Source organism: Pseudophryne corroboree, chromosome 4 (assembly GCF_028390025.1).
Source record: "Pseudophryne corroboree isolate aPseCor3 chromosome 4, aPseCor3.hap2, whole genome shotgun sequence".
In the NCBI taxonomy this organism is placed as follows: Eukaryota; Metazoa; Chordata; class Amphibia; order Anura; family Myobatrachidae; genus Pseudophryne; species Pseudophryne corroboree.
The window spans coordinates 405,310,817-405,325,704 of NC_086447.1; the positions used below are offsets into that span (position 1 = coordinate 405,310,817).

At 41.6% G+C, this 14,888-nt stretch overlaps 1 protein-coding gene across 5 annotated transcripts in view; it reads left to right on the forward strand.

Annotated features, from left to right (window-relative positions):
• ADGRB3 (adhesion G protein-coupled receptor B3) overlaps nt 1–14,888 on the forward strand; it is a 1,362,616-nt gene that overhangs the window by 831,627 nt on the left and 516,101 nt on the right. For all 5 annotated transcript variants that reach the window (XM_063916752.1, XM_063916755.1, XM_063916756.1 and 2 more), the window contains 2 exons: nt 4,396–4,542; nt 7,888–7,963. In XM_063916752.1, coding sequence (XP_063772822.1) covers nt 4,396–4,542; nt 7,888–7,963 — 223 coding nt within the window. The remainder of the gene's footprint in view (nt 1–4,395; nt 4,543–7,887; nt 7,964–14,888) is intronic.

Sequence of the window (14,888 nt, forward strand, 5' to 3'; positions counted from 1 at the left end):
GTCTTACCAAAATAAAAAAAAAACACAAAAAGAAAAGTGTATAACATTCTTATTTCTTGAATGAAGTTCTATTTTTCTTCGGCATTTGTAGCTTTACATTGCTCCTCCCATTGGCTGTAAAGCTACTCAGAAACTCTTTTCAGCCTGATGCTGTTCCTATATCCCAACACAGTCCTGGGCCACATGTATAGTCCACTCTAGAGGTGGCTTTCCAAGAATATGTATAGAAGTAAATATATATTATAAATGCAATACAAATTATAAGAGCTACCTTTCAAAATATAGGGGCTCATTTACAGTATCAATGAGTGATAAAACTCACTGTGAATGATACATGGTGCTCACGCCAATCAGCTCCTAACTGTTATGTGTTTTAAAAAAATGACAGTTGGTAGCTGGATCACCATTTATCATATGCAATAAGTTTTATCATTCACAATGCGTTTCATCAATCTTTGATAAATGGGAATTATACTGTACAGTAAGTTGAGATTGATCAAACTTGGCCAAAAGTGGACTGAAAAAGTACCAACCAATCAGATACTTACTGTCATTTTTCAAACATATTTCGTAAAATAACAGTTAGAGGCTGATTGGTAATACTAGGCAGACATAATACAAATATCTGGCCAGTCCACCCGATGTCGGTGGATCGGCCAGATCATTTTATAGTGTACTGTATGCGGACGATAGATCCGAAAACATCGGGCATGTCAGATCATCCAGTATGTCCAGTCGATGCAATATTCTCTATATTGAAAGTTGGCCGCATCAGGCAGTGTATGCTCTGCCATGGCTGAAAGATATTTGCCCTGTTACTTCACTGGGAACAGGGAGATGTTTTCCTCCACCATAGGAGGAGCCCAGATATTGTATGGCCATATACTGAGAGATATCTCATGGTAGGGCAGATGTACTAACCCTTGGAGAGTGACATAGTGTAGAGAGATAAACTACCAACCAATCAGCTCATAATTGTCATTTTTTAAACACTTCCAGTAAAATGGCAGTTAGCAGCAGATTAGCAAGTAATTTACTACTCTCCATTTTATCACTCTCTAAAGTCTTAGCACATATGCCCAGTGTATGCCCTGGTTTCAGGGTGCAAAATAAGATGTCTGCTGGTCTGACAGACATTCTATCGGGATGCAGTCAGTTTACCGTCTGCTGGGATCCCGGCATTCAGGAGACTGATGCTGCATTCCCTGACCCCCACCCCCCCTGATAAACCTACAGCCAGAATCCCGACTCCAGACTTGTATTCCCACTCGGTTGGTGGATCCATGCCACCAACCGAGTGGGAATAGAACCCGTGACGAGTGCAGTGAGCCAGCTTGCCGATAAGTGGCGAGCAGACTCGCAGCCTTGCTGACCGGATTCCGACAGAAAGGATGCCGCTGTCGTTATAGTGACAGCCGGAATCCTGACTGCCAGGATATCATATATATCCCATTCAATCTGGCGGTGTACTTTATCTCTCTCCACTTTATCTCACAACACATTTTCTGTCTAGATTATTCTTCTTATATTCCTTTTTATTACGTGTTGTGCATTCTGCCATATACCTATATGTTCTGTATTGTGCTCACACCTACCATATCTCTATGTATTGCACCTCCTCTCTCTTCTCCCATCTGTTTGTTCTGTATTGTGCTCCACTGACAGGCACTGTTGCAATTATGTCATGTCTACAGTGCTTCTGGGTGTTACCAGAAAAAGGTGTCCCCAGGGAGAAGGGATCCAGGCACCTCTTCAGGTAGCCAGATCCAGGAACAGATACCACCAGGTCAATGCCAGGCAGTGGATCTAGGGCCTAATTCAGACCTGATCGTAGCAGCAAATTTGTTATCAGATGGGCAAAACCATGTGCACTGCAGAGGGGGGGGGGGGGGGGGGGGGGGCAGATATAACATTTGCAGAGAGAGTTAGATTTGGGTGTGTTATATTGTTTCTGTGCAGGGTAAATACTGGCTGCTATATTTTTACACTGCAATGTAGATTCCAGTTCGAAAACACTCCACCCAAATCTAACTCTTTCTGCACATGTTCTGTCTGCCACACCTGCAGTGCACGTGGTTTTGCCCACCTGCTAATGAACTTGCTGCTATATCGTAATTCATTTCTCCTTATAGCGTGACAAGCTGACAGGTAACATGGGTACTCTACATATTCTTTTTTCTCCTACCCTGCTCCGTTGGCCACTTCTTTAAAGCAATGTGTGCATTCAACTTCTGTCTCCATAAAAGTCTGGGATCTTTATGTGCGTATCTATCACTCTTCGTGTTCACTTGTCAAAAAATATAATGAATGTATAGTGAATATAAAAGCAGATTTTTGCACAGTACATTATTTAGAGTTCCAAAGCCCTTATTTTCAAATATGCCTTCTCTATGAGCCACAGGGGGAGATGTATCAAACCTTGGAGAGAGATTAAATTCCAACCAATCAGCTTCTAAATTTCATTTTTAATTTTTACTGCCTGCAAAATGACAGACACTGATTGGTTGATACTTTATCTCTCCACTTTACGTCACGCCAAGGTTTGTTACATCCCCTCTTAATGTCAGAAACATATATAATTATGGGAGGCAATCATGAGACCACCTGTCAGGATTCCAGTGGTCAGTCACAATGCTGACACTGGAATCCTGACAGGCGGTGAAATGCCGCTGCCGGCATCCCAGCGCCACAGCCTTTCTCCCTCTATGGGTGTCCACGTGGCTATCACAGTGAGCCCACAATGGGCTTTCTAGCACTCACCCCGCTGCCAGCATACTGGCGGCTTGGATCCTGCTGTCGGGATCATGACAGCATGGATTCCGGCCGCCGGTAAAAGGTTGCATAAGTATTGTGAAAATGAGCACCAATGGTCTATTAATTTGCAGCTCCAAGTTCATTACATACATATGTCTTTACTGATTAGTGTTCCATCTTGAGATCAGCATGAAAGAGCCCACTGCCTATTTCATACTCTTCTAAGCCACAACCCCAAACGGGACATCAACTACTGTATATGTCTGATTTACCTGAAAATGCTACTAAATAAAAATTCAAACAAGTCACTGTACTTATCATTCATCATTATGCCCAAATACATATGACAATCTATTGCACTATCCATACATAATTGTATTGTCAATAAACTACCTGTATACAATATTCATATAATTGGAATATATGAGCCATAGATATTGATTCATTTATAAAAACAATTGCATACATACTGTTGGATGGTAAATCCAGTAGAGGATCTTGCTATGGGCAAGCAGGATTTTGCTCGGGGTGCCGCCTTCCAGAGGGCACAGTCGCCGTCCAGTGTGCACCGCCGCTGTGGCAATATCCGCTACTGGTGCCACCCGGTGCTGTGTAGATGCGGTGCTGTGTGGTGCGCAATGAAGTCATTGTGCACTGCATTGTGGGAAGTCATCGCGCACCGCACTGCATTGTGGGAAGTCACGCGCACTGCACTGCATTGTGGAAGTGGCACATAGATGCTAGTGGTCATAATTGACCTCTAGTGTCTATGCGGTGCTATGGGAGAGACGTCATGACATCTCTCCCATAATTCCGAGGAGCGGCGCCGGTGACCGGAGATGGAGGGCAGCATCGGTCGGGAAGCAGGAGCGGGGATTGTAAGTATTAATTTATTTGTATTTTTTTGTAAATGGTGCAACTAGGGGGCACAACTCTACAGGGGGCAGAGTACTGCTGGCAATACTACTGGCGGCACAGCTCTATAGGGGGCACAGTACTGGGGCAATACTACTGTGGGCACAGCTACAGTGGGCATAACTGACCATGCCCCTTCTCCATGATGTCACGCCCCTATTTTTTTTGCCCAGGGTGCCGCAAGGTCTAGATCCGGCCCTGGGTAAATCCTGTAAAGAGGCACACGGTAACCCTTTACATACAATGCAGGAGACTGGCCTTTTGTGTGGACTTTAGGATTAAGAAACCTCTCTGAAGTCATTGTGTTACAGGCATCACACACATTGTCAATGCTTCATTAGTCAGATTCTAACAGTTTTGTTTCCAAGAGCAGTTTACAGAATTTCTTCCTTACATTGTCACTTCAAATCATTTCAAATTCAGATCTAAAGAAATTGTGCTGCTAAGTCCTTACTTGTTATTTCTTCCATATAACCCTAAGCTTTATTATAACCATAGTTAATATCTTCACTCAAGTATAAAGTATGCAACATGCAAACATAAGCAAAGACATTTAATCTTGATAAATATGGGAGTTATAGAATATTTACTTATTTACTGTTTAGAATGAGACTTATTAAAAGTCAATGTTGATTATGGTGGGGCATTTACAATGGAAATAATGTGCTGTAATTTATTGCATGACAGTTTAAAGTTAATGAAATTGTGTGTATTATATAATTTCAGTGGCTAGTATTCAAAAGCTGCCGGCATCATCAGTGCTTACAGATATCACCTTCCCCATGAGAGGCAGAAAAGGAATGGTAGATTGGGCAAGAAACTCTGAGGACAAGGTGGTGATACCAAAAAGCATCTTTACTCCTATGCCATCAGGTATAAAGTCATTAATGCATTTTACACCAAGTAACAGCTCCTGAGGAGAGGGTTAAAGAGTACTGTTGTAAAACCCTGCACTTTTTGCTATGTTTACAATAACCCTTAGGAGGGCATTTATGATAAGTAATAGGTAATTGTGAACAAACAAGCGTCATAATACAAACAGTAACAACCAGACAGACAAATAGGAACTAATTGTGAGTGGGAAGTAAAGCAAAAAAATGCAGAATGCAGAACATTGTAGCAAATTTGTTAACAGATGGGCAAAACCATGTGCACTGCAGGGGGGGTGGGGGTGCAGATATAACATGTGCAGAGAGCTTTAGATTTGGGTGGGTTATATTGTTTCTGTGAAGGGTAAATACTGGCTGCTTTATTTTTACACTGCAATTTAGATTTCAGTTTGAACACACCCCACCCAAATCTAACTCTCTCTGCACATGTTATATCTGCCCCACCTGTAGTGCACATGGGCCCTCATTCCGAGTTGATCGCTCGGTATTTTTCATCGCATCGCAGTGAAATTCCGCTTAGTACGCATGCGCAATATTCGCACTGCGACTGCGCCAAGTAATTTTACAATGGAGATAGTATTTTTACTCACGGCTTTTTCATCGCTCCGGCGATCGTAATGTGATTGACAGGAAATGGGTGTTACTGGGCGGAAACAGGCCGTTTTATGGGTGTGCGGGAAAAAACGCTACCGTTTCCGGAAAAAACGCAGGAGTGGCCGGGGAAACGGGGGAGTGTCTGGGCGAACGCTGGGTGTGTTTGTGACGTCAAAACAGGAACGACAAGCACTGAACTGATCGCACAGGCAGAGTAAGTCTGAAGCTACTCTGAAACTGCTAAGTAGTTAGTAATCGCAATATTGCGAATACATCGTTCGCAATTTTAAGAAGCTAAGATTCACTCCCAGTAGGCGGCGGCTTAGCGTGTGTAACTCTGCTAAAATCGCCTTGCGAGCGATCAACTCGGAATGAGGGCCATGGTTTTGCCCATCTGCTAACTAATGTGCTGCTACGAATTAGGCCCCGTGTGGGGAAAGCTAGTTGCCATTTGTAAATGTAACTTTACCATATTTAAAGCTTTGATGCTCCAAACTAAGGAGACACTCCTTCTGGAATACCCCAAATGCCAACATTTCTGGACAATGCATCCATACTTGAATGGCATCATGGCAAATAGCTTCTGTTCCCCTTAGAGTTTTATTGGTTTCAGTGGTCTGCTTATACGCTGTAGCTTTCATAAATGTTTAACTGGATGTAAATAGAAATGATTTGTTACAAGGTTCACTATCACTATCCTCACATTGATGAACAAAACAATAAACTCGGCCTGTTGCCATGAAATTATATTTACTAGTTACAGTAAATGTACAAATCAAATAAAAAATATACCATTTAATATGCAAGCAAAGTTTCTTACACATGCCTGATTTTGTGCATGTTTATGCATGTCTTTTTGAAGAATGAATGCAGTAGAATAAATGCTCTGACCATTTGTCAAATACACCTAAAACATATATTTTAAAATAAAATTAGCAAACCATTCATACATTGTCATCGGGTTGCTGAATGTGTCACACATACCATAACAGGACATAAGGGATCTGTCGTCGTGTATACGAGCTTTCAGGGGTTGATGAATGGTGTCAGAAATTAGCATAGGTTATAAAATAAAGGATTGAAAGGTTAAACTGTTTGAGTGACATGAATACAATGTGCAGTTAGCATTTTACTGTCTGTAATGTTTTCACAGGGAAGTGTGAGATAAGACACATTGTTATCTCTAAGCATTACTATGATAACAAAAGAATTAAAACTTAAATTAAGAAGAACTACAATAAGAAGGACTGTATTGAGAATCCAATAGTCAGTATATGGGTGTGTATCGGGATGCCCTGGCGTTTGGGGTCCCGGTGGTCAGAATGCCAGCAGGGAGGGGGGGGGGGGGGAGCGTAGCAAGCACCTTATGGGCTTCGGGTTATAGTCCCAGTCTATGGGTGTTGTGGACATCCACGAGTGGGAATAGTCCCTGCTGGTTGGCATGGCGACTGGCGGGATTCTCAGTGGTCACATAACTATATCCCCAGTATACCTGTAGCATTACAGAAGGGGTTTTCTCTAACAAACACAGTTTTTAACATCATTCCCAGACTGGTCTGCTTAAAGGAAACAGTTATCAATAGTGTCCTTTATAATCTAGTTATATTATGTAATACATTTTGTACGGCTGACAATTGTCTCTAGTTTCCAGGGACAGTTCCAGGTTCTGAAGACTTGACCTAGGAAGTTTGTCACTGAAAATGACCTTATTTTTTAGTATTGACCACCTGCATAATAAAATCATATAGCTCTACCACCTATTCTCATTCTAGAATTTATGATTTCCAATTTATTAAAACATATTTAGATTGCCAAAAAATTATATTACATCAAATGTAGAAAATGTATCAGTTGGAAACTGTAGTGCTTTGTCCTTCACTGATGTCAGTATTGCACATTACCACTGTGATAGATAGCTGTTTTCCCTATAAAATTGTGCAATCCAACAACCCTTGGAGTGACACTCATCTACATGCTCTACATTAACCCCTCCCTCTCTATTGCATGCTAGATGTACTGTAGTGTGTGTGGATAAAGATGAACAGCAGGTGATTGTTTATTATCATGCCATTTGTCTCATCAGAATGTGCTTCATCCGTGTATACCGTAAGCCTTTGAACTGTCATTTTTTAGTTTTTGTTATGAAAAAATAATGGCCCTCATTCCGAGTTGATCGCTCGCAAGGCGATTTTAGCAGAGTTACACACGCTAAGCCGCCGCCTACTGGGAGTGAATCTTAGCTTCTTAAAATTGCGACCGATGTATTCGCAATATTGCGATTACTAACTACTTAGCAGTTTCAGAGTAGCTTCAGACTTACTCGGCATCTGCGATCAGTTCAGTGCTTGTCGTTCCTGTTTTGACGTCACAAACACACCCAGCGTTCGCCCAGACACTCCCCCGTTTCCCCGGCCACTCCTGCGTTTTTTCCGGAAACGGTAGCGTTTTTTCCCGCACGCCCATAAAACGGCCTGTTTCCGCCCAGTAACACCCATTTCCTGTCAATCACATTACGATCGCCGGAGCGATGAAAAAGCCGTGAGTAAAAATACTATCTCCATTGTAAAATTACTTGGCGCAGTCGCAGTGCGAATATTGCGCATGCGTACTAAGCGGAATTTCACTGCGATGCGATGAAAAATACCGAGCGATCAACTCGGAATGAGGGCCAATATGTGTAAAAATGCACAAAATACCAGTGACATTAAATTGATGTCCTGTTCTGTTTTTCCAGACTTTGATGAATCTACGGTATATGTGCTTGGAGCTGTATTCTATAAAAATGTAGGATTATTTTTGCCTACGTTACGGTAAGTTTTATTTTAAATATTATCATAGGTATATATTTATACATCTGATCATTTTTCAGCCCTGATTGTCTTGCTGCTGACTAGCAGATTCTACGAGATTGAAAATAACATTCAGGAGATGTCTTGCTCCACTGTACAATATGTAACTAGAGAAAATATTGCTCTTCTGTAAAGCTGTTCTTCTACACATCACATATACTAAATCTCAAAAGTAGAAGTGAATGTTTCCTTTTGTCTTTTAAAATGAGTGTTCTCTGACAGGCCACTGGGTGGCGAGCTGTCGCACATACTGTACTTGACTCTTAACTGTGCCTAGCAACCAGCATGTTTTCAATGCAAATGCAAATTCACAAAGTAACCATTTATAGCAAGACTGCAATCTATGCAGTATATGTTTTGATGCAATGTTATATATTTTTTAATGGTCATTGGTAACTATAAGACCAATTATCTTACTTCTGGTGCATCAGGAATAAAATCTAGCAAGTAATTACCAACAGAGCTCACTAATTTTAATTTCCTGCTGTTATTTAGTACTATTTATAACATAATTAGATTATCTGCACATTTATATTTGAGGAGCAGGGATGATGTGAAAATGACATGATAATATTTTATTTATTTCTGTTATTTTAAAGCAGATCTGAAACTGCTTATACTGTGCCGTAGTAAACAGTTAAAAGAAAAGCAAGTTGTTCTATGACACATGAAGAACTGTACAAGCTCAAGCCAGCCAGATATTTTCTTTTGTGCTTGGTGTAGAAAGAAAAGCTGCACAGAAACCTTTATTTTGTTGTTTATTTACAGAAATATTTCTCTTTAAACACAAGTGTAAAACTAGTGAATAGATGAAGAACGCATAGGTTTATTTATGTACAGTGTAAATTATGTGTGTTTTAAAAATGTATCAATTAAACAGGTGTCCTGAGGTGTTCTGCAGAGCGCACTGCTCAGCATTCATGGTACAGTGAGGCTTAAATCAGTTCAGACCTGATGTCAAATGTAGGGATTTAAAATATATGAGGAAATATTGCTCTAAAAAAAAAAAAGAATTCCTTTAGAACTGCAGAACTGCAGTTTTTAAGAAAGTTGGGAGTAAAATGTCATTTTTAGGAGCGCAGAAAATACTATATTACAGTATACTATATATTTGACAAAGAAAAATATTTTTTTCAAAAACCCACAGGTCATTGCCATAACAATAAAATCACCCCAGTAAGGTGGGAGGAGGAAAATTCTGAAAAGGCCCACAGTTCAAACTGTGAAATTCACATCAAAGTCCCACCACTTTTGTACTAACCCTTTCACTAAAATAACTTTGCAGTTATTTCATCTAAAATTAATTTAGAACAATACTATGGAATCAGTAGGAACAGTTTTCCTCTGCCCAACAATTACCCTCTGCCTGTACAAACCACTCACCACTACAAACCATTTGGCTCTGGCAACCCAGACACCTAGTCTGAAATCATATTGCATTTAAGGTGGGTACACACTAGGCGGTGTTACCCCCACCCAGACCAGACGGTCGGCAGCAGGGCATACACACTGAGTGATATGACGACCATAATGCTCAGCAATGTCAAGCAGTGGCTGGGCCGTGCATGCAGATGACAGTCCAAACTGAGCTTCATTCACGGCTGACAGCAAGAGTCGTTACCGACCTGCGGACCGCGCATCGCTCGTCAGTGGCGGCATACATACTTTCAGAAAAAGTGGAGAATGTCACTCAGAAAGGGTGAAAATGAGTGATGCTGCTCATTTTCTTGGCAAGTGTGTATGTACCTTTACAGTATACAAACTGAGGAGCATGGTGGATGCAAGGCTGCTTAGCACTGCAGATCAGCTTATTTGTGCTGTGCAAATGATCTCCAGAGAAATGAATTTTGTTTTACAACAACAGTTAATTATAGTCTGGTTAATTACTGTATGTAGCAAATATAACTTTTTGACAATGGCACAACAGAAAGCAGTCCAAAATGGCATTGGGTACTGTATGTAGGATAAAGCTAAAAACTCAATTTCAAAGTATACCTTATTACAACTTTCATTCCATCAAATTAACTAATTAAACTTATCCACTTCTATCTTAAAATTCTACTCTATGAAAAGTTATTTTTTATGTAATACATTGGTTTGGGGTATTATATGTTTTTTTCTGTGTATTAGGGTTAATATTTGTCCTAATTGCGCACTGCAGGGGTGATTCAGACCTGATCATAGATGTGCTAAATTTAGCACATCTATGATCAGCTTCCCTGACATGCGGGGGGACGCCCAGCACAGGGCTAGTCCACCTCGCATGTCAGTCCCTGCCCTGTCGCACAATTACAAAAGCATCATACAGAGACGATGCCTTTGTACTTGAAGAGTAGCTCCCAGCCAGTGCAGCTTCTGCGCGCTGGCAGTGAGCTACTCGTCGCTGCCCGGGTTGCAGCGGCTGCGTGTGACATCACATAGCCGCCGCGGACCGCCCCCCCCCCCCCCCCCCCCCAACAGTCCAGGCACGCCTGCATTGCCCGGACCGCGACCCCTAAAAGGCGGCCAAACGCCGCCCACCCCCCCCCCCTTCCGCCCAGCGACCGCCTCTGCATGTTAATAAGGCAGAGGCGATCTCAGGGCTAATATAGCCATTAGCTGTCTAGCATACGCCAACGCAATGCGGCGCTGGTGCAGTTCAGACCTGATCGCTGCTGTGCGAACACGCACAGTAGCAATCAGGTCTGAATTAGCCCCTATGTGTACATAGCTACTGCTGGTCACAATTTACATGTTAGTGTAGTGTGTCTGTGGGTCCTGCTGGACATTGTGTATACAGTATGTGAGAATGTTTAGGGATAGTGAGTATTCTGGGCACAATATAGTCACTGCTGAGCTCTGCACAATGGGCACAATAACATTGTTGAAACAGGCTGCATGTATAATATAAATACACAATAATAAATATGTGTCCTCATACATCTAGCCTTAATACGCCACACACTGTACCATGAGATGCCTGGTGTGAGCGAGCCGGAAATCCCGGGCAGCTCTGCTAACATCAGGCATCTTTTTCCCCTGAACATACATCGCTATGCTAATAAGATGCACAAGTAGACGGGTTCAGTATGGTATGCCGGCGGTCGGGCTCCCGGCGACCAGCATACCGGCGCTGGGAGCCCGACCGCCGGCTTACTGACAGTGTGGCGAGCGCAAATGAGCCCCTTGCGGGCACGATGGCCACGCTATGCGCGCTACGCTATTTTATTCTCCCTCCAGGGGGGTCGTGGACCCCCACGAGGGAGAATAAGTGTCGGTATGCCGGCTGTCGGGATTCTGGCGCCGGTATACTGTGCGCCGGGATCCCGTCAGTTGGCATACTGAAGACTAGGGAGGCTAATCCCGGGATCGGCCTCGGCGGGATTAGGATTGATGCCAAAAATGCCGGGATTTGAATCCCGGGATTGGATGCTTCAAACCCGGGATTCACGGGATTAAGGTGCGCATGCGCATTACTGTTTTTTGGCCGGGCAGCGCCGCTGAGCTCTAGCGCTTGGCTCAGCCTCAGACGCTGCCCGACCCGGCTGCCTTGCTGTGCGCAGCGTGACGTCAGCAAGGTCACGCTGGGCAGCCCCAGCCATGCCCGCCGCGTCTGCCTTCAGCACGCTTGCCCGTCAGTGAGTCCACCTGCCTTCAATACAAAGCTGGTGAACGGCTCTGCTGCAGTGTTGTCACTGTGCCGCTGCTGCTGCTGCCTGCCTCTCAACCTTGGGGACCCTTTTATTTACTGTAGTGAGTATGTTCTTTTTTTACTGATTTTGAAATGGGGCTGTAGATTATAGTACAGTTCAATCCCGGGATCCCGGGAATCCCGGGATTGAGCATTTTTCAATCCCGAATCCCGGGATTGAAAAAACAGTCCAGGATTGGCCTCCCTACTGAAGACCACCCCAAGTAGACACTGCTGGTTAAATGATATGCAGCATGTCTATATTCTGTGTGTGACTGCGGCTGTATCTGCATATGAAATGATGTTACATTGTTTTCCAAGAAAACACTGTAATGTACTATTATGTAACTGCATAGTGATGCGTATAAGATGCATTTCAAGGAAAAATGCACAAAAAGACACCTGGCATTAGTAACACGTTCACGACTTTAAGGGCTGTTTAACATGGCTGCAGCAAGGATGTAAGAGGACACAACTGTATATATATAAAATAGGCAGGCTATCTCAGTAAACTCCTCTAAGGGCTCAAAATATCCCATATAAGGCTTGTCACCTTCCTGCAGAGTCACTGCTGTGCTGATTGTTATTGGATTGGAGACAACCAACATTGAAAAATATCAATACAGGCAGGCGTTTCTTGTGTTGTAATTAGCTTTCCCTTGCTATTATAATACCACATCATTATAGGTAGACGGGTCCCAGGTTGCTACTGGATGGGTATGAATGCCCTCTTGTATGTTATCGCAGGGTCAACCTGCTTCCTCTATCAACTGTTTGGAAAAGGTAAAAGTAGGTTGTGAGTAGAAGAATCAGGATAAAGGTACAGACAAGTTAGGTCATAAGTTGTTATCCGGGTGGGCTCTATACTGCTTACATACTGTAGGCTATATTAGATTTCAATTAGTTAAATATGTTGACACTGCATTGATTTAGTAGTAAAGAAGGGTTTTTTTTCTAGTCATGGAAAATTACAGAATTTCTGAGATGATTGCTAACCTGTAGGAATCAGAGGTGAGGTCTCCTAAATCATCTATTAGCTCTTAAACAGTGGTATAATATTATTACCCTCTTGTTTTAATAATGTGTGGATATTACACATTCAAACTGCAACCTTACCATACTTGATTGACAATATTATTGCAGGTTTGCACATAGATTGGTGCTAGATTATAATAGCTTGTTCCTTATTATTTTACCTGCTGTTTCGCCTTAATAAAGCCACTGCATTAGTTTCTCCCAAGGTGCCTTCAATTATGTATTATAGTGCCCACAAATGTTGCGCAATTCAAATGGATGTGAGTGGTGTCTTCAACTAAAAGCCCAAACAGGTGGTCACAGCTCATGCACTTGCTTCTGCACCCACACATACTTAGAATAGCACAGGTGACACATGGACTAGCATCACTGGGCCCCATCACTGACAGAACCATAGGCTTTTGCTACTAAAATGGAATTTTGCACTAAAATGGAATTTTCCCATATATATTAGTTTACTCTGCAGCAGAGCATACGATGCTAGAAAGAAACATACATTTTCTCTGTAGCGTATAAGTGCATTTAATACACTATAGATTATCTGCAACTATTAAAAGCATTTTCATTCATAGTCTCCCCTGCATCCACTAAGTGGCAGAATGGAGACTGAAAATACACGGCTTGCTTTATTCCAGTCTCCACAATCTGTGCTTATATTGTAAATAATAAAGTTAACCCTAAGAAATAAAAGACAAAAATTTAATGCTAAATATAGATATATCATATGGAATTGAATATTTGTTGTGGATTTATTTTACAGTGTATTGTCACACCTCTCTTAGGTTTGTGTCAGTATTTAGCCAGATGAACTCACTAAGACAATACAATGATGAAATGATCTATACTTTGGAATAGTTGACATTTTCAAGAAGTTTATTTAAGTGAACTCCCGTATACTGTTTAGCCAATGCTGAAATGATACTATTGGAGTTGTACATAATTTATGAAGACCGGTGTACAAGAAAAACATAGAACTTTTCATAGAATCAAATGAAAATATTTATTCTGCACCTTTCCTTCTAAAAATAAAAAGTTGTTTTCTGACAAATGTAATTGCTTCAAAAATTGTTAAACCCTTTCTTGCTAAACAATTTAATATGTCATTATTATCCCAAACCGTTAACAGTTCCCTTTCCAACAATCAGTAGTTTAATTTCCTGTCTTGTTTCGATGTTTATTTCTCCTGCTGGTCAGGCAGAACATTTTCTCGTTTCACTATCTAAAAATAAATATCGAGCAACATGATGACTTATGGCTTATTTAGTGGAATGCCCTACAGGTACAGCTTTAATGTCCTGTATTTCGAAATGTCATAAAAATAGCAGCTTTTTTCAAATAATTTGACCCTACATTCTGTACAAAGAGTATTGGGTGAAATACCCTCAAACATTTTGCTGCAAAGTGCATTTGTGTGGGGTTGGGTATGGAATACTGGCGGCGGGGAACGCAGCGGTCAGGAAACCAAATACTGGCAGCGGGGCAAGCGCTAGAAAGCCCCTTGTGGGCTCGGTGGCTCGCTGCACTTACCACGGGTTCTCTTCCCACTCTGTGGGTGTCGTGAATACCCACGAGTGGGAATAGCCCTGGTGCAGATGTTGCCAATTTCGGCGGTCAGGATCCCGGCGTCGATATTCTGACTGCTGCATTCCCGACCGCTGGGATATTAACTACATTTCTTTGTGAGAACTAATGAATACTGTGTAAATATTTGTGCTTTGTATCGTCTATAGAAATGTATGCAGACCCTCTGATTTGATTTTGGCTCCAAAAGTAATTTTTTGTAATTTGGTTTTGCTTTTGCTTTTTGTGTTTTAGTTTTGGTTTTGTATCTGGATTTCAAAAAACAAAACCCTTAAAAACAGGTAAACTGTAATGTAATATTTAGGTATTTTATCTACATTAGTATTTATATTGTTTACAGTCATTTACAGTCAGTAGATAATACATGTAGTAGTACAAGTCTGGTCTTTATAATAAAATTATAAATGTAACGTACTGTACTGTATAAAAAAGAGATGTGTGGCTGGCACTTTTCATGTTTTGTGTTTTGGTTCTGGTTCTAATTACACTTTCATGTTTTGGTTTGGTTTTGCCAAAACCACCCTTTCGTGTTTTGGTTTTGGATCTGGATGATTTTTGAAAAAAAAAAAACATAAAAATGGCTAAAATCACAGAATTTGG